This window comes from Plodia interpunctella, chromosome 30 (assembly GCF_027563975.2).
Source record: "Plodia interpunctella isolate USDA-ARS_2022_Savannah chromosome 30, ilPloInte3.2, whole genome shotgun sequence".
Lineage (NCBI taxonomy): Eukaryota > Metazoa > Arthropoda > Insecta > Lepidoptera > Pyralidae > Plodia > Plodia interpunctella.
Genome location: NC_071323.1, coordinates 1,611,725 through 1,636,125, shown reverse-complemented (window position 1 = coordinate 1,636,125; position 24,401 = coordinate 1,611,725). Strand labels below are relative to the sequence as shown.

Below are 24,401 nucleotides of genomic sequence, written 5' to 3'. Positions count from 1 at the left end.
TAATTAAAACACTTTAAATATTTTTAATTAATTTTTATTCGTCAAAAATCCTCATCAGTGGAAGGGGGTTTCGTCGCCAAGAAGTCGAGCGCCCTCTGGATCGCGGGCGGGATCGGCGGGGGGGTGGGGAGGTGCGCCCCCCGCGGCTGGAACCCGTTCTCGTCTGCCTTGTACAGCAGATTTATGACCTGATTTTTTTTTAAATTATTAAAATAATTGTAATACTATCTACTAATAACTATGGTATATTATTTTATCTATCTTATTTATATGCTCAGTCCATGGTACTGAACAACAAAAATCTGTTGATCCATATATTTTCCACAACTTAGGTATTTATAGAACAGCTGATTTTTATTTTCGCGATTTCGGAGTTACTCCCATATTAGAAGTTGTACAGAATCATGGACTGAGCGTGTAGACAAAATATTGCCAATGTATAAAAAGTCACCTAGTAATACTAATATATAGTATTTAAAAAAGATTTAAATTCAGTACGTTACAAAATAACTTATAAATTGAAAATATCTAAGAAACGCCCCTATTTTTTTGTTATTATATTTGATTCGTTATGAGGCTGAACAACATACATCGACAGCGTACACTACTATGTATAAAGTGAAGAAAATAAATGTGGGACGCTGTCGCCTGTCGGCTGGCAACACTGGACGAGTAACCCAATCTTGGCCATTTTTTTATATTAGGACATATCACACAGATTGAGCTAGCGCCAAAGTAAGTTCGAGACTTGTGGATACTAACTCAACGATACTATATTTTATAACAAATATAAACATAGATATACATCCCGGGCCAATCAGAAAAATATTATTTTCCATCATGACTTTACCGGGGATCGAACCCGGGACCTCTTGGTTCAGAGGCAAGCACTTTACCACTACGCCACCGTGGTCGTCGAGGTCGGCCATTCTATTTGGTATTGCAATAACAAAAAAATGTACTTCGTTAAATACCGCGTTCTTGACAAACAATACATTTAATGACAAAACATAAATCTTCATATTCCCCCCCGTGGGAACAAAGACGTGTGCGCGTTTGGCGTGTGGTTCCGCCCTAGAATAGGACCATTCCATATCCTCCCATGGAAATCGTACGAGTTGACTAATTCAACAACACTTCGCTGCTGATTGGCAACTACCGCATTTCCAATGAGGGTTTACATCACGAAGACGGCCGGTCTTAAAATCTAATACAAATTCTAGGTTAATCTTTACATGGGCCCCGGGCTTCGGGCAACTGGGAAATCGTGAAAGTCAGACGGTTACCTGTCCGTCGGGGGCTGTATACTGATACTGTCCTTCGACCACGAGACTAGGCTCATCACCCGGCGCTGTCTGCAATGAACCGCGTTGCTCGTGGAATATACCACCGCCTGAAAATATATATTTTACTAGCGGCCGGTCCCGGCTTCGCTCGAGTAAAACTAAATTATACATCAGATAGGTACTTCGTCTTGAGACCGGCATTAAAATCCGTTGCATGGTTTATGAGACGGACAACGGGAAGCGATCAAGCAATTTTATTTCTTATTATGTAGTCATAAATATAATTTCTAAGTTTTGGATTTTGATACAATTTTCACTGTTATTTAGACAATTTATTCGCTAAAATTTATAGACCTCAAGGGAAGCCTGGCATTGCGTTCGTTAGAGTGAAATTTTATCTTATCGCCATCTTATCTAACTAATCAAAAACTAATCAAATGTAGGGAGTAGGTAGGTAGTTTGTAAAAACGTTATGTCCAAAAAAACATCCTTATCCTTACTTACATATAATAAAACAATATCCTCTGCCGCGTCTGTCTGTCTGTTCGCGATAAACTCAAAACACTCGTTCGGTTAAACTCAGTTTTCACCAATAGATAGTATGAATAATGAAGAAGGTTTAGGAGCATAATTTATTCTGTTTTACTCGAGCGAAGTCGGGACGGGCGGTTAGTTAATAGATAAATTACTTGTCTGCAACGCCCACTTGTAAGTGCCATCCGGGTTGGGCCCGTGGAAGTCGTTGCGCACAATATCGTCGATGCTTGTCTGCGCTTGCGACGATCTTGCCGCCACTGTCTGGAAATGAGAAAAAGTCAGTTTCAAAAGTAGTTGTGGTCGAAAACTTCATTCACACACAACACTATCGACTAATCCCATTGTTCGTAAAAAGTTAAAACATAAGTACTTATAGTAAATTTTTGACAACCTCGGTGGCGCAGTGGTAAGGTTCTTGCCACTGAACCGAGAGGTCCCGAGTTCGATCCCCGGTCGGGTCATGATGGAAAACGATCTTTTTCTGATTGGCCCGGGTTTTGGATGTTTATCTATATATGTATTTGTTATAAAATGTAGTATCGTTGAGTTAGTATCCCATAATACAAGTCTCGAACTTACTTTGGGGCTAGCACGATCTGTGTGATTTGTCCCAATATATATATATTTATTTATTTATTTTATTTAATTATGTTTTGGCAATATCACACTTATAATACTTTAAATTCAAAGAAAGAGACAAAATAAAAATTAGCTTAAAGATTATGAATTGGCAACACCTTGCCAAACTATGGCGGATTTTAGTACCTAGTTACATTGCTTGGTTTTTCGTTGTGGTAAATTAAAGCGCTCATACCAACTACGCAATGTTCACGCATTCGCGTCGGCGTGTGTCCGATTTCGGCGACAGTTTGGAGCTGGCATTATATTTATTATCATGAGTTATGTACCATACATGCAATGAAAACAACTGTATTTATAAAAGCACAATTTAAACATTGAGAAAAAATTTAAAAAAATTACTGAATTTCACTGTGGAAACGTTTTTTAAAAATATATAGATTTCTGGATTTTTTGGATTGAAATTCGACAAAAATATCATGAAACTTGATGTAGGTTAAAAGATTAAAATATTTAAAACAAAATTTTGTACGTCCATAACGAACGATGGAGCCATGAAATAAAAAAAAAACAACTATGTTTGACATTTAAAAACTGTCACCAACCTCGATGGCCGTGAACCGACCTAACTATCAAATCTTATGTCGAAAGTTTTTCTAACTAAATATAACTTTTCGAACGCGCTCATCCTCTTGTCATGTTGACATAGTTTGCTCAATACAACCTCAACCCTATCAAGGTTATGCTGATTATACCAAAGTAGGGTTATGTTAATTACCTATCTGAAAACAGCCTACAAAAAACGAAGATTACTTAGGTAGGTACATTCTGGCACAAGACCCGATGGCTTCACATTATGTAATTCCAAGTGTACAAAATTTAATAACAATCAGTCCAGTAGATTTTGCGTGAAAGATAACAAACATACATACACACAAACATCCTCACAGACTTGCGCATTTATAATATTATATAAAAAGAATGAAGAGATTTTACTATGAAATATACGCGTGCGAAGCCACGAGTAAAAACTAGTCTTAAAAATAAAAACCTACTACAGATAGCGGGAATTAATTCAAACATGACTTTTAATTTTTTAAGAATCAAATACTTACGATTAAACACTTTGGTCACAGTTTACACTGATAATTCACGCAGGTTGTGATTTTTGATCTTACATTCGCGCTCCGTGACGACGACGACGCAGGACGTTGTGGCTCCGTCGTGTTCAGGGGGCTTACCATCATCTCTTTACGACCTAAACTGAACTGCATCGCAAATTCGTGCCATCGACTTAATTTTTAGTATGAATGCGATTCATTTTAGGTTCCTAAATTGAACTGAGTTGCATTGGAATCGTTCTATAAAAGTTGATGGTAGGCCTTCTTGTTTTCCATAGGGTTTGTCACTGACATGAATTGACGTACTTACGTCAAAACTTCATACAATTTATACTATATATAGATGAGTATGTCAGAGTGCATATAACATATGTAATGGATTTATGACATGATTTTGTACGTTTTGTACATTTAGCTTTTTATATGTATATATTTTTTTGAGACAATTTTCAAAAATTTTATTGAAAATACAACTTTTATATTTATTTAAATTTTGCCATTTTTAATTATGTAAATTCGTCCTCTCGTCCTCTTAATTTTTAATATACCTTTCTACCTATGTATAAGACCTATATATTTTGTTAATTGACATCCTTGAAGAAAAGGCCGCGGTGAAGTTCGCCGCGCCGCTTCTTCTTCACCTGCGCTTTGGAAGCCGGCAGTAGACTTAGTATAAGTATATATATCATCCTAAATTGAATAAAGAATTATGAATTTAAATTTGAAGCGCAACTGAGCAATGGGAACGCGCTCTGAAGGAGCGAAGTCGTCGCAAACGAACGTTCACTTTTAGTGACATCGAATGTAAACATTTTATTGATATTAGAGATAGACACACATAGGTATGAGTAAATTTCATTTTTCTTTTATAAATGTGTCACAATCTCGCTATTTCTTTTCCAATGGGGTGGCAGGTAGATATATACACCTAATGCTGCAAAGATTTCTTTAGGACTTATTGGTGAAGACTTGCGAAGTATTTGTTTTATTTTGAATTATTCAATTTTTATCTGGAGCTGACACTTGAACCCAGAACATGGGTTCAAGTGTCAGCTCGGACAAATATTGTGCTTGTGATCTGCGATTCTGGGTGTATTGTGCCTGTTTCTGTGTTTGTGTCGATCGGACACAAGCTTTAGTGCGGGTAATTGAGTGTTGCTTATTAATATATGAGAGAGAGTTCTTTGGGACCATTTCATTATATGTTTGTCGTAAAGATAGCTTATTTGAATTTACGTAAGTAAATATTAATTGGTTCCTTACAGATCTTTCGCAATATCTAGTTATAATAAATGTATAACAAGTTCCTTTCATTTTTTAAAAAACTTTATTGTACAACATTAACTTTCATACCTTAGGACCAAATAGAAAAAAGCAAAGTAAACACAAGTAAAATGTAGTATAAACTTAAGTATATCTTAAAATAATGTATAAAAAATATATTTTTTAAGTTGCTATATCGTGTCCCACTGCTAGACAAAAGCCTCTCCACTCTCTAAAATATATAAACATAAGTATATATATTATATAGATATATATAGATACCATTTTAATAGGAAATTTTCATATTAATCTTGATTGTTTTTTAATTTATTTAAATATTTTAATTAAGTTTTGAATAGTTTAGTTTTAAAAGTACGAGTAATTTAGTTTCAAAGTTTTAAGTTTAATTTAAGCCTACATTATGTTAATATTTATGTAATATTATTTCCAAAAATAATAACAAATACGGCCCAATCTCCCAATGCTTAGTGTAGATTCACCTTTATTTACGTAACATTGCAGTATCGCACGCTAAGTGGCTGATAAATTGTTGCAAAATTAAGTAAGATTTGCGTTTTGTTAGTTCTTTTTTATGTAATAAAGTTGGTGAACGGTCTGTTAGGTCAAGTGGGCACGTGATGATAAGTGACGACTTAGAAATCTTTTAGGTTAAGTCAGGAAGTGGGTAAACATGATACTTGAAGTCTTTCGCGTCTATTAGTTCCGGAAACAGAAGTGGACGGGTCCTCGCAAAGCTCCTACATAAATGTATTTTAACTTAATTTCATTTACATAATAACCTACTTTTACAATCCACAAATTAAATTAGGTATATTATTTTTATAATGCAATAAGTACCTACTTACCACAGGGATTCTTATTGCATTATACATTTTAAGCCCTTTATTGAAATAAGCCCAAACAAAATCAGTCAATTGAATTTGTGTAATATGGCTTATTTAGGTATTATGCGTATTGAAATATTGTAATCAGGCTTATTTTGCAATGAGAATCTAGTTAGTATAGTACATAAGTAGATATGTTCTATTGTAATAAACCTCAAACGTAACGAATAACAAATTAAGAAAATATGCGCAATATTTATTTGAAAGAGCTTGCTTTTTTCCATAGAATTTTACCGCGTATGATTTTATCGTTCTCAGATTTACAATTACTTAGAAATAAATCATAACTGCTGGTATATTGAACATTTTATCTTGTGATTTCACGATGCAGTGTGATCGCCGCTCCCTACGTCCCTACAATGTGAATTGACATTTGTCAGAATTCCCGCCAAAATGTCGCACGCTTCTGAGTTCAAATACAAGTTCAGGTAAATATTTGTACCCAGATACATACAAACGAGATCACGAAATCGATGTTCAAAATATAGTAAACTGAAATTTGAAACCAATGCTGATGTTTAATATTAATAGTATATACAGACTAGCTTTTGCGCTCGACTGCTTCGCTCGCGTTAATTTTTAACCTATTTCACGGACTCGATCTGAGATTTTCCCGGCCGATCCCGCCTCATAACGGGATTTTCTGTGTCCGACTAATCGAACTACAAGGATATTTGTGAAAGTATAAATTATTCTCATTAGTTACTCATCACGGGTACTTACTTTCTTTTTGTATTTATTTTATATTTATCATCATTATTAGCTTCCTGATGATTTATTATGAGGTACCTGGCTTCGCTCGGGTAAAACCAAAATATATTATACACATTTTTATTATTAAACATAGTATTCATTATATTACATAACATTGTTCCGCAAAACTGTTTACACAGTTTGTCTGCGGTCAGTGTCATATAAACTTAGTCTAAAACTAACATAACACAATTAAACCATATGTATATTATTTATGTAGGTAGCAATTTTTTATAATTCTAATCAAAAATAATCAATTTTTATATATTACATATATAATTTAATATTACATATATAATTTAATATTACATATATAATTTAATATTACATATATAATTTAATATTACATATATAATTTAATATTACATATATATTATTTTTACATAAACCTTCTTTTTGAATCACTTTCTATCTATTTAAAGAAGCCGCATCAAATACCGTTGCGTATTTTTAAATATTTAAGCATACATAGGGACCTATCTAGCCCTATTGTTTGCTGTTGTTTGTTTCTGTTTCCGTACATATTTTAACTTGTTTATTTTGCCTACTTTTTTTACTTGGTTCCAGCTGAAAATCAGCGCCGTGGCTCGATACCATGGCACCGTGCTGAGCTGGTCGCCATTTCGGCTTCCATATTGTATTCGATCTATATTCGTCACTCTTTTGTACTTTACCTTTAAGTGTTAATGTTTGGATGATTTCTTTCTTTCATAATAAACAGCGGGAAGCGACTTTGTTTATTATGTAGTGATAGTGATTTTTCGTTTATTCAAATGTATACAAAAGATAAAAAGTTAATCAAAGAAATAATGATAAATAAGCACATATTTTTGGGAGGATTTTGCCCAGCAGTGGGACGCCTCGTAATAACAAAAATCTTATATATTTTTGTAAGTCTTTCGAATATTTTAATTATTAAAATGACATTTGGTTTTACAGCTATATTTTTATAATTAGATTCAAATTTGATCATTCGCTGAACGGAGAGTTACTTTATGGTCAATTAAATTGGGTATGCAAATTTTTATTATGATATTTTGAGTGCCGGACATTTTTCGTTTTGTAATAGTTTTAAAACGAATAAAAACGTTTTGTTTAGATAGACATTAAAAAAGTTTTGCCTGTTTCAGTGATTTGGTATTATTAAAGGTAGTCTAGATATAGTATTATCCATATATACTTGTTTGTCCTTCGTCACGTCAAGAACTTGAGAAACTTGATAGGCTATTTTTAACGACGGGCAGAACCGCGGTTAATGGTTCATGATTAAATAAATTGTAGTTTTTGACTTAAAATAGAAGTGCTAAATCGTGTCGTATCGTATGGAAGTCGTGTAATCTTTATTTTAATTATGGGCTACGAAATTTTGCACGTCTAGTTTAAACTACCAAAATGAACAGAGTAATATCTAAAGTTTAAGAAACAATCTTTCTTTGGTCCACGTTATCTTCGCTTTTCAAACTCAAAAACTCAAACTCAAATATGTTTATTGCAATAACTGTGTAGCACAAGGTGTGGCACATACAATACAATAGTTTCAACAGTTTACCCTTACTGGCGTGCAATATTAGCGTTATGTTACACTTATAACACATACTATGTTCTATATATGGGTACGCGCAGTACTTACAAATTAAACTGAACAACTTATAAGCGATTTGTCTTTGCACACGATATAAGTAATTGCACACGATATAATTATTTATGGAATACATACCTATTTACTCTCTTAAGGTACGAGTATTATATTCATAGTATTCATCCAAATTATAAAACACATGGTCTAATAACCAAACCTTAAGCTTAAGTTTGAACACGGGAACGCAGTCACCGCAACCATAATTAGCGGGCTATTTCAGAATTTTAGTTTAATTTTATTTTAGTTCTAATCAAGTTCGATTTTGGTTCTCTTCATTTACCTAGAAATACCGTAAGTTTATATAAAAGGGTAAGGGTTAAGGGTAAGTTAAATATAAAATGCCTAATTATTTTTTAACACAAGTAGGTAATCGCTTAACGCAACCGCAAAACTAACCGCATAACGACATGTATAGAAGAAAAATTATGATAAACAGCAAAATATATATTACATACATTTCTTCGAATTCGAATAAATGTATCAAGTTGTAGTAAAAACATTCACGTACATCGTAGAAGCGTAGTAGTGTATGTAAGTTTGCACTGCACACCTTATTAAATAAAATTAATAAATAAATTTTGATATTTCTCGCTATTTTTCTCAACAGAAGTGAGGAACAGTCCACGTGCAGAAACAGTCAAATAACGTTTCCGGAAATTTCAGTTTCTCGGAAATTTCAACAGACAACAAATTTCGACAACAGAAGCCCAATTACAATTAATAATTATGGGTTATATAATAACAAGGTACTTACCATGATTAATAAGATTGTGATCTTCATTTTCTTGTTTTTTTTTTCACGTGTTTGTTAACGATCTATTTAATTGAATTACGTACGACCTTGTGATTACGTACGTGACCTGACGTTTATAAAGTTCATATATTTATTATTTATGGTCAGTTATTTGCATTTTTTTTTATTAAAAATTAAAACTAAAGCTTCCGCGACTTAATTCGTTTGTACATTAAAAAAAAAATTACTGTCACAAGGATATAGAATATTGTTTTATTATGGAGCCAGTTGTGCGGTGTGTTGACACCGAGACGATCGCTTAATGTTTGAAGATGTAACAGGTAGTGCGGCCTATGACCTCTAGATTCGTGTTTAGAATGTTAAGATTCATGTGGGAGCGGTGAAAGATAAATAAAACATATTTAATTAGATCGACATGTTGTTTTTTCTTTTGTTCACTGATTCAACTCCCCAATTTTGGACCGTAGTCGTACCGTACTCGGTAGGACTACGATCAAAAATTAGAAAATTCCCAGTAGTCCTAGTAAAGACTACTGTCTTACTAGTAGGACTTATGGGAATTTTCTACTAAATATACCAGTTACATTTACCTCCCAACCGGTACTCGTCAACGGATTTTTTTTTGTATGGAAAAACGCATGCGCGCGTTACCATTTCATACAAAAATAAGCAAGCGCACACGCATGGTCGTACATCCAGGGTTATGGCGTCCGCCCACATGACTCTTTTGTAGTCCTTACAAAGTCACTAGTTTTACTGTTAAAACTATTGGTTGAAATAAAACATAAGAAAAATACCAGTAAAACTATAGTTTTACTGGTAAAACTATTGGTTGGAACAAAACATAAGAAAAAAAAATCCGCATTTCCCAGTACTTCTACCGATTTAATCGTGCTATAGATCCATTAAGTACTTCAGGATTTAATTTTTCTTTTGTTGATCTATTCCCATAAAGTCCGGTGCAATTTATATTCGACTTGTAAGCATATAAAAGACTTTTTGTGTCGTTTATATGCTTACAAGCATTGGGCTATAAATAAAACATACTATTCGAAAAAAAAATAATTTATTAGAAATAAAAAAATTGTCTTTAAACAGTAAAATAGGTGTTAAAAGTCCGCGCAACGAATGAACTTGCAACATATAATGCCAGTAATTGCTCGGTCACTCTCGCTCCATGTTTGTACGTCCGTCGACAAAACAGAAAAAAGTAAAAAGTATAGAGTTTCTATGTATGTCACCGCACGTCAGTGTCCAAACCTACGGGAGTCAATGGAGCCGTAACACGCTCGGTAACCTCTGTTAGAACAACGTAGAAAAAACGTCGGCATTTCTTCTCAGCAGCGGTCGTTCCGAAATGCCAGTAGTTTGTAGCTTGTGAGACATAACTATCTAATATAAAAATTGACGTGAAAAAGTGCCTGTGAAGGTTTAATTTCTGAATGATTTGAATTTAGGATAAGTTTTATTCGAAAATAGTAAAATGTATGGAGATTTTTTTTTTTACACTTTTTGATAAATAATACCTATTTTAATTATTTGATAATAATTTAAAAATTAAAGACGGACAGACTGTAAATTATACAATATACATTAAGGTGCTGTGTCATTTGAAAATATTGTTAATTTTCTACGTAGAAATTATATGAAGATACGACGCACGTCAACACCAATAGAACCCAACTGAGCTACGTATTGCGACGCCGCGACGCAGAACGACTGAGCAATGGGGCATGGCTATTACATATCACGTTGTTGTAACTGACTGTAGCGACATCGGGATGTCCACAGTTCACAGAATCACTCTTAATCGAAAGCACGTTTCGCCGAAAAAATTTTTTGGTTTCTCAATATCTAGATGAGTTTGAATTAAAATAATCGTTAAATTCAGTTCTGCTTTTCATAATTGGGTTAGGTAAGAATATGTTAATAAACTTCAAGAAACTTATATAAAAAAAAATTCGCCGAAACGTGCTTTCGATGATTAAGTGAACTGTGGACACCCCAGCGCCATCTGTCGAAGTTCTTTCATTGCACCGTGCCGCGTAAACTAAATTAAATAATATACAGTCAACAGCACAACAACCTACCCAAATTCATTGCAAACTCGCCGCTACTACCGCGCCATAGAGGCTCATGCAGAGTAACTTGATGTGCTGTTGACTGTACACAATGATCACTCTAAAACATACTCAGGCATTCAGAAGACCTACCACGAAACATACATGTAGGACGCAATAACGTGCTACGTGTTTTATGTTTCATGGTAGTCCGCCAGTACACAAAGCACGAAAATTCTTGCTACCTTTATACCGTGTTTGCAAGAGAACGTTTACCAATAATATTAGATAAACTTCATAGTCATCCTCATGGCTGAGGGTCGTGGTCATTACATGGAATTAAACACACATAACAACTTTTTTGGCATTAGTAATGGAGTGGTTTGCCATTGCCTTCTCCATTTCAAACACAAGTTAATAATCAACCGGTGTGCAGGTTTCCTCACGATGTTTTCCTTCACCGGAAGCAAGTGGTGGTCGATGAAAACTACTATACATGAGTCAGATTGGTATACAAACTCATGTGGCACGAGTAGGATACGAACCTGCGACCTTTCGATCCACAGGCGGGTGTCTTAACCACTACACCACCACCGCTTCATATTAATTCTCGCATAAAATCATCTCCAAATTGGGGATAACTGAAGCTGAGACATTCCTTTGTCATATCATTAGTTGCTAGCTGTTTAACCGCGGCTTCGCCCGCTCAAATGCCCCCGGGAACATTTTATTCTTCGTATTAAAATGGGATTGGGATAGTTTGAATATTCATAGCGTATTGAAAACACACACAGCGCCATCTATCGTTTACAGGTATGTCCCTATGTCCTTCTCCATACTCTTAATTATATATATGAAAAATTTCAAGAAGATTGTTTGAGTAGATCACGCGTAAAGAGGTAATAAACAAACAAACTCACTTTCGCATTTATAATATTAGTAGGGATCACAAATTGTCTATCTTATATGTGCATAATCTAATTGTATTTAGTTTTTTTGATAATAAGAATGTTATGTGCTTGAGTGCTATAGTTAGATATCATATAGATAGACAGTTGACAGTTGCAGACAAAGACAAAGTTTATTCATTTGCAAAAATACCAGTGTGTAAAGACCACGAAGCAAAAAAAATGAATCATTTTTACTTGAAAAATCTTACATCAAAATTAATACTTAACTCCTTTTTCATTATAATTCTAGAAGCAATTAAGCATAAACACTTCCTCTAAGATATTATTATAGAAATGCGTATTAATTTGACAAAATGCATCGGACTAGAGTCCGCACCACGAAACTAATATGACTGTAGTAAACTGTAGCGCCATCTGCGAGACTTTCATGGAGATAATTCTAGTATGTAATTTTTATGTGCAGCATAACATTTTAAGACTTAATATAACAATAAATTCATTATGATTACCATTGTGTTCTTAAAATTATGTTTTAAGATCACGTTTCACAATTTTCTGATTATAATTTTGTAATCTAACGGATAAACTGCTAGATAAATGTGAAGTATTTCACCATTTAGCCCTTATTCAACACTCGTGAAACACAATAACACATTTGTTCATATCAATATCTATTTTGATATACATACTTATTATTAATAAAAAAAATTAGAGCACACTTTAAGCTGTAGTATGTTTCGTCTCTTTCAGTCAATGACAAATATTACAAAGTGCGATAGAGACAAAACACACTTTAGCTTAAAATGTGATGTAATTTTTTGGGAATTACGCGCTAAATATACAACTTTCATAATAACGGTTGCACTCGCGACAGTGGCGCCACAAAATAAATTATTATAAATATAACAGAAGGGCGAAACACGAAACACGTACGTAGCGCGTTACTAACGTCCACATGTTGTCTTTTTTTCATATATCGTGTACGCATCGTGTGAAAAACAGAAAGATCGCGTGAACGCAATAACGTGCTACGTGTTTTATGTTTCATGGTAGCCCCTCTGGTTTTATTACAAGCTCTAGTTCGGTTTATCCGTTAAATTATTATGTACTAGATGTTGCCCGGGGCTTCGCTCCCGTGGGAATTTTGAGATAAAATATAGCCTATAGCAATCTTGGATAATGTACCTTTCTAATGATGAAAGAATGTTTGAAATCGGTTCGGAAGTTTCGGAGATTACCCGTCTCAAACATACAAACTCACAAACGCTTACCTCTTTATAATAATAGTAAACTAAACTAAATAATAGATGCGATAAAAATTAGCTCCAAAACCGTCGGAACATAATATTGATAATATTTTGAATAATCGATACAACAATAGTTTTTATTTAATCTCAAACTAATCGATATCCCAGTAAAACTCAGGTGCGTTTCATCGAATATTTATTTTACAACGCAATTATTTCTTTCTATATTTCTCTTCTGAGAATTTGTAATTGGTCAATTTATTTTAGTTTCTTGTTCTTGTTATTTAAGACTGAATATTCTCCGAATAAAATAAAATGAAAATGAACAAATTCAGCAGTGGTCGTTCCGTAACGCTGTTTGTAACTATGAGAATCATTATTTGTGGTCGTTCAAATCAAAAGGGAGCTTAGCTGAGCGGCTGGCACTTAGGTCTTTATTGCCGTTGTTCAGCAATAATTGCGTAAGCGCCGGGCGCTGTAAGGTCCACGTGATTTGGACGACCACATTTAATCATGTAATTTATTATGTACATAACAAATAATGAGCAAAATATTTAATTATAATGCAATATTATACAATTTCCGACGGTTCCCTAGTTAGGTGAACCCTGGGTACCATAAATTAATAGAATCACTTTATTTTGAATTGCGGAACACCTTTTTGCACCAATTACAATTTTGAACCAATTTTTGCACACAGAAAGTATCCTAAACATTATCGGCGAACTCTGTATTGCGTTGTTTATATGTGAGCTTTTTTTTACTGCTAGAAAACACCAGCAATAGAAGTCGAAATGGCCACATTTCAAACTGTTTCCCGATAGTGTGGAGTCTGCTTATAAGATACGTATTGAGTATCTACAAGGATCACTAGAAAATATCAGATGAAACGCACTGAAACAAACAACTATTATGTGAATTGCACTGAAACAAACAACTACTATACGAAACGCACCGAAACAAATAGCTATACGATGAAACGCACCAGGTAAATTGAGAAATATGAAACGCGCTGAATCGAAGTGAGATCTAGAAAGTCTTGCGGTGGACGGCCCTCGCGCCTTCCTCGTCGTACTCCCGCTTGGAGACCCACATCTTGCGGAAGGTGTCGAGCGACGCGAGAATCGAACCCCCGATCCATGTTGAGTAGAGGCGCTCTTGTGGCGCAGAGATCTGGGGGGACGGGATAAATATTCATTTATCGATATTCATAGCACGGTTATACAGGGCGTTTGATACCAATCAAACGCAAAACCTCCTAAAGACTACTTGGTTACATTCGATTCACAATGATTTGGGCGATTCTACATATCTTAACTCTATGTAATAGCCAAGCAACGCGAGACAGTACAGTGTAGCGTTATGTAGCGGAATCGAACATAGAGTTTACATTTCATAGAAACGACATTGAAACTAAAAAAAAAAAGGAAAATTTTTGTATTTATTATGTTTAGACAAAAGTCGTAGAACAAAAGATGTTAGTCTCCATGTACCTTATGCGCCTTTGGAAGGTTATGCGTTAGTAACCCTGTATATTAAACAACAGGTATTAAATGCGTACATACCTTTTTTATTTCCAGACCACGCGGACAAATCAAAAAGGTATGTGCGCGTTTAATACCTGTCGTTTAACATATACCTATAATTATGCAACACGAAATTTTAAAAGCAGTAATATCACAGTTTAATGAGATTAATCATCGATCAAAATAGAAAGATATTGTCTGTCTGTCAATAAGGTTGTGCCCGCTCCCGCCCGGCCCTGGCAGAAGGGGCAAACCCAAGAAGTGCTGGCTTGATGCCGTCAAGGATGATATGCGTGACAATGGTCTGACAACTGGGGACGCCGACGACCGCGCGAAGTGGAGGAGAAATATATGTATGCTGACCCTTTTTTATCGGCAATCGATCACAATGATAACACGTATATTTGTATACTTTTTGACTATGTACTTTGTTATTTGCTACATATGAGAACAAGTTTATTGTTAGACAAGTTAAAAAATCCCCGACTTTCAATATTAATTTCGCCACAACTTTTGAACGTCTGAATCGATTTTCATGAAACATGACTAAGAACACTCGGCATAAAATTATCTATGACCCAAAAAAAATTAAACGAAAATCGGTTCATCCGTTTGGGAGCTACGATGCCACAGACAGATACCTCTTTTTGCGTCGGGGATTAAGAAGAAAATACAAAAACAAATGTAAGTAACAATAATGGTAAGCCGATCTGGCATGATAGGGACCAACACTGTTCAAATGAGTTTCTTTCGGCATTTCTTCTCAGCAGTGGTCGTTCCGAAATGCTAGTAGTTTGTTGCTTTTTGTGAAATTACTATGAAATATAAAATTAAGACGTGAAAAGTGTCTGTGAAGGTCTAATTTATGAATAAACGATTTTAACTTGGACACCTATACTGTGCATATGATTAACAACGTTCACATACGTACCTTGGGTAGATTCTCTATGCGAAGTTTCCAGTGAATATTAACATTGCTAAATGTTTTAATATTAAGATAAATAATTAATAAATCGGCTGTTAATAATTATTTTCTTGTTTTAAAATATATTTTTTATTAGTTTTATAGTTTAAAATAGTGTTATGTATGTAAAAAAAAAATCTAAAAAACTGCTGTGAATTGTAGACACTAGGCGTCCATAGCAGCATCGAGAAGGTGAAATATATCAGTTTTGCCCGTATGTGTGTAGTGCAAAAGGAATATTAACCTCAAATTTAATGTTGTGCGGCGTTTGATTACATGTCAAGATTACATTTTCATAGTTTATTTTTCATAGTTTATTTTTTTTTATATTTATTTTTCCCTCTTTTGGAAGCATTGATATTTACTAGAAACTTCGATCTATCCAAGGTGAATGAATGAATGAATGAATGAATGAATGAATGAATGAATGAATGAATGAATGATTTATTAGGTTAATTAAAAACCTTAAATCACCGTTTCGTTTATGCACGGGGTTTATGATACACCCTGTACAATATGTTTTTGAACTCACCCTAATCTTCATGTCTTTCGGCGCCAGCCTCCTGATCTCGGCCAGCAATCTGTCCCCGAAGCCCCTGAAGAGGGTGCTGCCCCCGCTCAAAACTATGTTCTGATAGAGCACCTTGCGGAGGTCCATGTCTGATTTCTGGATGCTGAACATGAGCACCTCGTGGAGACCTTCGGATTAAGGCGTTCAGAATTATGACACCAGTAATCATCGTCGCGTGTGTTATCGCTAACACCAATTCCACTAACTTCTTTATATCTCTAACTTTATTTTTGCCAAACAAAATGTTTAAAATTCAGATCCACATCCATTGTTAGTACAATAGGATAGTTGACAAGGTCAGAGAATTGTAAAATATATGTATAATCTAGATAAAATAAACATTACCATCATTGTTATGATTCACAGACTGTAACAACGCAGCTGGATCTAAATACTGGAGATTTAAACTTGGTTGGAAAGTCCATTTTAAAAAAATCATGAAATTATAAAAATAAATTTAATCGTAATAAATAACAACAATTTTGTAACAACTTTTATTAAGAAGTCGTCAACATAAACGTAATATTTAATGTAGCTCTCGAACAAACATAACTTTCTTCGCGAACATTTTCGCACGTTGTGACGTCACTTGTTCGTGTCATTTAGTACGGAGCATTTGGACGAGTCCGAAAATGTGTGATTTTATTCTTGTCATATCTTTGAAAGTATTATTATTCACTGGTGTTTCTAATGATATAAGGGCCTTCGAATAGTCATCAAAACAAAAAATTGGCAACTAGCCTATTGTATGTTAACAACCATGTTAGAAACTTATCATTTTGTCCCAGATCCAGCGACATGCAAGGGTCTACTCAGCGTCTAAGTCATATCATCATATCGAGTGTGCTATTGCTAACACATGTGTCAGATTTTATTCAAGTCGCCCAAAGGCATCTGACATGACTTTTACGACTAATTACCGCCATCTAATGGCAGGCAGTCGCGTGCACACTAGTGAACTAAACTGTCCACCAGTGTGCAGGTTTCCTCACGATGTTTTCCATCACCGGAAGCAAGTGGTGGTCGATGAAAACTACTATATATTAGTCAATTGGTGTACAAACTCATGTGGCACGAGTGGGATACGAACCTGAGACCTTTCGATCCACAGGCGGGCGTCTTAACCATTACACCACCACCGCTTCCGAAGGTAGTATAATAAATAACTATTATTATAAATGCGAAAGTACATACCTTTAAACGCTAAATGGCGCTGTGTGTGTTTTAAATGCGCTATGTCTATTTTATTCCAACTATCCCAATCCCATTTTAATACGAAGAATAAAATGTTCCCGAGGGCATTTGAGCGGGCGAAGCCGCGGGTAAACAGCTAGCAACTAATGATATGACAAAGGAATGTCTCAGCTTCAGTTATCCCCAATTTGGAGATGATTTTATGAGAGAATTAATATGAAGCGTCGTGTATGTCGTTAAACTTCAATTTAGTAACTGTTATTGTGAAGCGGTGGTGGTGTAGTGGTTAAGACGCCCGCCTGTGGATCGAAAGGTCGCAGGTTCGTATCCTACTCGTGCCACATGACTTTGTATACCAATCTGACTCATATATAGTAGTTTTCATCGACCACGACTTGCTTCCGGTGAAGGGAAATATCGTGAGGAAACCTGCACACCGGTTGATTATCAACTTGTGTGTGAAATGGAGAAGGCAATGGCTAATCACTCCATTACTAATGCCAAGAAAGTTGTTGTCTGTGTTTCATCCACGTAATGACCACGACCCTCAGCCATGAGTAATACGACTATGAAGAAGACTATACCTTCACATTCTTCTCCGATGAGGTCGGGCCGGAAAAGCACTTCCGGCGCGCGGAATCTCGCCGGGCCGATCTGTAACGAACAGACAATAGTATATGCCATACAGTTTTAATTATGCCAAAAAAAAGGCTTAATATTAAAGACCCTATTAATACATGTGAGTAATCAAAATTTAATATTATCGTTTATCACCAAAGTTATTGAGGTTTGCGTTTTTCCCAAAATATCAATGAATTTATGGTCGCAGTTTGAAACTCCATTTATTCCAATTCATAGTTTCTCGTGTTCTCTCGCTCTCGCGTGCATTGACCCCGGCATAGACAAAAAAAATAAATAAGAATTGCCAGAATTTATCAATGAAAATCGACTTTGTGTGAACCGCTGCGCTGAGTCTACCTTTACTATGAAGCGTAGTAGTCAGGTGGCGCACTCTAAGTATTATAACCAATTATAATAGACATTTTGGATAAATTTTGGATTTCGATTTTTTATGTTTTTCCTGTGCACATATTATCAGTAATAGGTACTGATAGCCCCATTTTATTTTTTGGCATAATTACAAATTTATGGTGTATATCAATATACAATATTATATAGTTATATAAGATCAGAAAATTGTAAAAAAATATGTATGTTCTAGATAAAATGTATATATTTTAGATTATTGTGATAATTCATAGACTGTAACAATGTGCTAGTCATTGTACTTCATGTCTTTTAAAGTATTGTCCTTATTGTTTTCACTGGTGTTTCTAATAATAATTTCTAGTAAATAATAAGGGCCTTTGAATAGTCATCTAAATAATATCTCCGCGAACTTAGACCTCGCGAACAAAATATTTTTTTTACAAAATCGTTAATATTTCAAAAGTCGGCAGTAGACATAGTTTAAGTTTTTTTTTCGACGTCAATAAGTGATGTATATCATCCTGAATTGAATAAAGAATTTTGAATTTGAAAAAAAAAACGACGTTCCCCTCAATGGCCACCAAAAATATGTCTTCGCCGACACACCGGAGCCAATGAATGAAGAACTCAATAATTCCTTTTAAATTATTTGTATTCATGAGTTATTATTTTTTTAACATACAGTGAAAAAAGTGCGTAGGTACGTAGGTAGGCGCACCAAATTTTTTTAGAAGACAAAGTAAAATAATGACTTGACGTTGACAGCCATGACATTTGGGAAAATTAAAAAGTTAGCCAGTGACACTAAAGCAATACAGCCAAAAGCTTAAACACGTTAATATTTCAAAAGTCGGCAGTAGACATAGTTTAAGTAATTTTTTTGACGTCAATAAGTGTCGAATCAACGAAACGATTTTATTGACACACGAACTTAAAAATTCTGTTGACAGATCCTACATACCTTTTGAATTTAATCAAACTCCAATCAACCATTCGTGTTATCGCGTTACAAACATATACATACATACAAAGGCTTTACTCGGTAATAGTATGTATAGTAGGTATGTATGGCACCGAAAATTTACAACAAAATTCCAAATCAATATAAAGCTTAATCTAAATTCTATTTTAAAAGCACCTCAAGTCTTTATTGACTGATAAATGTTTTTATACTTTAAATGATTTCTTTAATGATAGACTCGGATAGAATTTAGAGCTAGTGTAATTTTTTTTTGTTATTTGTAGTGTTAGCATGCGCCTCTTTATTTATTTATATTTGCATACCTATATTCGGTAAAACATATACGTTTAATTCATTATAACATCAAATTGTATATCTGTACTCATGTTTTTGGCAAATAAATATTTTCTTTCTTTCTTTCCTTCCTTCCTTCTCTCTCGCTCTCTCCCTCTCTCTTTCTTTCTTTCTTTATAAAAAATGTACTTTTGCTCCAAGTTGATTTGTAGACAAAATTAGTCATTTAACCTATTTTTTATTTAACCTATTTTTATCCCTATAAATATCAATCTATCTCTGTCATACCTCAAGTTGTGTCCCGTCCGGTAACGTGTACTGTGCTCTTTCGGTGTCCAGCGTTTCTTCTTTGAGGGGGTTGGGCGAGAGATAGCAGGCGCGTTCCTTGATCGCCTTCACGATTTCAAGCTCGGCCGACGTGCGGAGATTCACGCCTTCTTTTCGGAGTAGTAACCTATAGCGCACAAAATATGTTGTGAGCATACTTACAAGCTTTTATATAACTTGCAATGTTGAATCAATCAATCAATAATTATTTGATAGGGGTAGTTACCGTCAATTCAAATCTCAGGGCTTAGTGCGGGTTTGCATTTCACTATCGAATCGATTCGAAGTGAGACGCAGCGAAGCAATCACATTGCAGTGTGGTTGTCGTTGCGTTACAATGGCGCAATGTGTTTAGTTCGTACATACATATATATATATATATATATATATATATATATATATATATATATATATATATATATATATATATATATATATATATATATATATATATATATATATATTAACTGGCAACTATGCTATTATGCAATACAGTCTGTCCAATACAGTTTGTTGCTTGTGATTTATTTATTATAAATTTCTATTTATTATAAAAATTGACGAGAAAAAGTGCCTGTGAAGGTCTAATTTCTGAATAAATGATTTGAATTTGAATTTGTAAACAGATTGCAATATCAAAACCTCTATCAGAAGCTCTGTACTGACCATAATGTTTTTACACCTCTTTACACCAAGACCAGGTTGCAGCGGGGTAACCAAACATTACTTCCCTACGTAATTCGCTATATTTCCTCAAAACGTGGCCGTACTTCTGAAATCTACTGTTGCTGAGTCACTCCTCAAGGAACCAGCAATGTCGCGAACCTGAAAGCTAGTTAGCTGAGAACTAGCGAATTCCTCACTCTCAAGGCTCTGTACTGACCGCAAGTATCTGGTGACGTCCCGTCCGGCCACGTCGACCCTCATGATGCTGTGCGGCATCGCGAACCCCTCGTAAATGGGCACCGCGTGCGTGACCCCGTCACCTGAGTCCAACACCACGCCTGTGGTCCTTCCAGTGGCGTATCTACGGAAATAATTAATCAATAGTGGGTTGCATAGTAAATTTTGACGTTAATTTTAACCTATAAGAAGGCACAGTGCGCCGCCATTTTGTCTAAACGTCAGCGTGACGTGACGGCTTCATTCTAATCCTGACTAATATTGACGACCTCGGTGGCGCAGTGGTAAAGTGCTCGCCTCTGAACCGAGAGGTCCCGGGTTCGATCCCCGGTCGGGTCATGATGGAAAATGATCTTTTTCTTATTGGCCCGGGTCTTGGACGTTTATCTATATATGTATTTATTATAAAATATAGTATCGTTGAGTTAGTATCCAATAACACAAGTCTCGAACTTACTTTGGGGCTAGCGCAATCTGTGTGATTTGTCCGTATGTATTTATTTATTTGTATGAGGGAAATGGAAATTGTGAAGTATATATCTTTCTCTGTCTACGATACTCACAAACTTAGAACGGCTTGCATGGACAGAAAAAGTGCTGGAACGTTGAAAGTCTCGAAGAACACCTCGGCCGCCTTCTCCCTGTTCCTGCGCGGGTTGAGCGGCGCCTCCGTCAGCAGCACCGGGTGCTCCTCAGAGAACGTCGACAGTTGCTCCTGATGAAGGATCGACAATTTTTTAAAATAGTATAGTGGGATGAAAAGGAGCTTTCGCCCACCAGTGCGACAATACACAGCTAAAAAAACACAGTAGTGTTTTTTAGCTGTCTATGGACTGCAGTCCATAGACACCAGCTATACGATACGAGTCATCGATGCGTTACCGCTTTTTTGAGATTGTTAATTAAAACTACATAGTAAGTCCTCCGAGTTTGTCCGTTTCAAAGCTTTCTTCTTTTAAACCATGCAAAGGATTTTGTACTTTTCATGACTTAGATAATTTATTACCGAAGGTCTGCATACATACATAAATGACCCCATGACCCGTTAGTGACAAGTACAGTATGGTTATTGCAGTGGTACATACATAAACTGGCTGTGATGCACAGTACGGTAAGTTATCGCGGTGGGACATCCTGTAGACTTGGCTGTGACATACAGTCACTGTGCACAGGCGGCTGAGACTAATAAGTCTCAGCCGCCTGTGCACAAAATTTTGTGTACTAGTACACAAAATTTATCAAAACAAACTCACTTTGCTATATATATAGTTCCACACTCTCTCCATATCGTTCCAGTCTGTCACTATCCCATGCTCAATGGGGTACTTGATGCTCAGCAGGCCGCGGTGCTCCTCTGCGCGAGGGCCCACGAACAACTCGCCCTCTAGGGCTCCGGCCATCACGCGCACGTGCTTCGGTCGCCCGATGCTGCGTGATGAGATCAAAATTATACTAAAATATATCTATTTTACTTAGATTATACATGTTTTTTTAAATACTCTGACCTTGTCAATTACCCGATTGTAGGTTAAAGTAGTTAACATTAATTAATTTGTGATATACTTAGGTATATTTGTATTTAAATTGTATGATTGACAACCTTGGTGGCCCAGTGGTAAAGTTCTTGCCACTGAACCTAGAGGTCCCAGGTTCTATCCCCGGTCGGGTCATGATGGAAAATGATCTTTTTCTGATTGGCCCAGGTCTTGGATGTTTATCTATATATGTATTTGTTATAAAATATAGTATCGTTGAGTTAGTATTCCATAACACAAGTCTTGAACTTACTTTGGGGCTAGCTCAATCTGTGTGATTTGTCCTAATATATTTATTTATTTGTATATTAAAAAGACATTTTAAGAGTAGTGTACTAATTTTTAAGCACCTAAATAAATAAGGTATATGTTTAAGTTATGATTATGACGTACATCAGTTTTGTCTGCTTCAATACAAATAATTATACACTTACTAATTAGGAAACCTGCATTTTGGTATCTGATCCCCTGCAAATCCTGCTTTGATCACACCGGAGCCCTGTAAATATAAAAGACCATTTTGTATACCTTATCACAATAGTTGAGATATGTTTCCATAGATTGAATATGTGGTAAATTAAATATATTCAATATTTAATAATTTAATCAATTTAATTAACATGTTGCATCAGTGTTTACAAAACTTCCCCATGGTTTTCCCTAGAGACTTTTATTTTAGTGTGTAGTGCAGTAATTGATTTATTTGAGTGTGTAGTGCAGTAATTGATTTATTTGAGTATGTAGTGCAGTAACTGATTTATTTGAGTGTGTAGTGCAGTAATTGATTTATTTGAGTGAGTAGTGCAGTAATTGATTTATTTGAGTGTGTAGTGCAGTAATTGATTTATTTGAGTGTGTAGTGCAGTAATTGATTTATTTGAGTATGTAGTGCAGTAACTGATTTATTTGAGTGTGTAGTGCAGTAATTGATTTATTTGAGTGTGTAGTGCAGTAATTGATTTTATTTGAGTGTGTAGTGCAGTCATTGATTTATTTGAGTGTGTAGTGCAGTAATTGATTTATTTGAGTGAGTAGTGCAATAATGATTGCACATAGTAGGTTGTTCAAATTATCATATTTAATTTTGTATAGATTTTTTTAGTTGGTACTCGTAACAACCAGTTTTTAAAACTAACATATAAAATAAAATTGAGGGATTCATCGATGAAAAAATACCAGTTTTGAGAACACAACCAACCAACTAAAGCTGTTAAAGCTAACTTAAAGCTCCTATTGGTATAGTTACAGGTAGAGCTTTCACTTCCCAAAGTCATGTGCATGCAATCATACATTGATTGGACCCTATTGCTAAGACTGCTGTCCATCTGTATGTCACCAGACGGTATCTCATGAACTATAACAGTTAGAGTTAATAAAATTAATATTAAAAGGGGCTCCCATACGTGATTGTTTTCGATAATGGGTAAGGGACCCTTAGTGCGCGAGTTCGACTCGCACTTAGCCGGATTTTATAAGACCCATAAAGCGTACGTCTCTTACGTTAATCTCCCGATTCAGATTAGTATTTTCCCATTATCTCCTATGAAATAAGTATTCCACACAAACAGACTAACGTTACTTTTACCCATTATGGTAAGGATTTAACGTCATAATAATTATGACTCATAAACCGAAAAGCCTATGAGATAATAACAAAAACAAGTACTTATTAACTTAATGAAATAAAGCGCAACTTTGTTTCCCGTTTGCGAACAGGTTTATAAGAGATTTGTGTAAGAATTTCAAAAGAAAATCAGAATGATGTAGGGGTGCCGACAATAAGCATTAGTGTACCCAAAACACCACAAAATTTAGTAAATAAAATAATTACATTATCAATTACGACCGGCTGGTTGACTATCACATCATTTAACTCCATTTTGTAGGATTAAAGAATAAATATTAATAAAAACCTATATTTTCCAATATAACAATCGAATTTACTTGCGTTGCGTGATGTCATTTCATCATTGCATTCAGACATTGACAGCAGCAATGTAATTGACTTTGACATAAAATTGATAATCACGATCAGCCCATTCGCGTCACGGTGGTGGAGTGGAGCAGTGCCTGCACTGCAC

At 35.2% G+C, this 24,401-nt stretch overlaps 2 protein-coding genes across 2 annotated transcripts; both read right to left on the bottom strand.

The window, feature by feature from the left end:
- Positions 1-18: 18 nt before the first annotated feature.
- LOC128682446 (endocuticle structural glycoprotein ABD-4-like) lies at positions 19-9,347 on the bottom strand. The gene is made up of 4 exons (XM_053767124.2): positions 8,838-9,347; positions 1,976-2,084; positions 1,287-1,393; positions 19-188 (listed from the first exon to the last, which is right to left on the bottom strand). Exons 1-4 carry the CDS (start codon positions 8,862-8,864, stop codon positions 42-44), a joined length of 390 nt encoding a protein of 129 aa, XP_053623099.1. The 5' UTR covers positions 8,865-9,347; the 3' UTR covers positions 19-41.
- A 539-nt stretch (positions 9,348-9,886) lies between these two features.
- Arp1 (Actin-related protein 1) lies at positions 9,887-24,294 on the bottom strand. Its single transcript, XM_053767116.1, has 9 exons — positions 24,152-24,294; positions 22,755-22,819; positions 22,039-22,213; positions 21,349-21,500; positions 20,766-20,909; positions 19,844-20,009; positions 17,895-17,964; positions 16,078-16,244; positions 9,887-14,228 (listed from the first exon to the last, which is right to left on the bottom strand). The coding sequence occupies exons 1-9, from the start codon at positions 24,197-24,199 to the stop codon at positions 14,085-14,087; spliced, it is 1,131 nt and encodes a 376-aa protein (XP_053623091.1). The 5' UTR covers positions 24,200-24,294; the 3' UTR covers positions 9,887-14,084.
- Between the last annotated feature and the right edge of the window lie 107 nt (positions 24,295-24,401).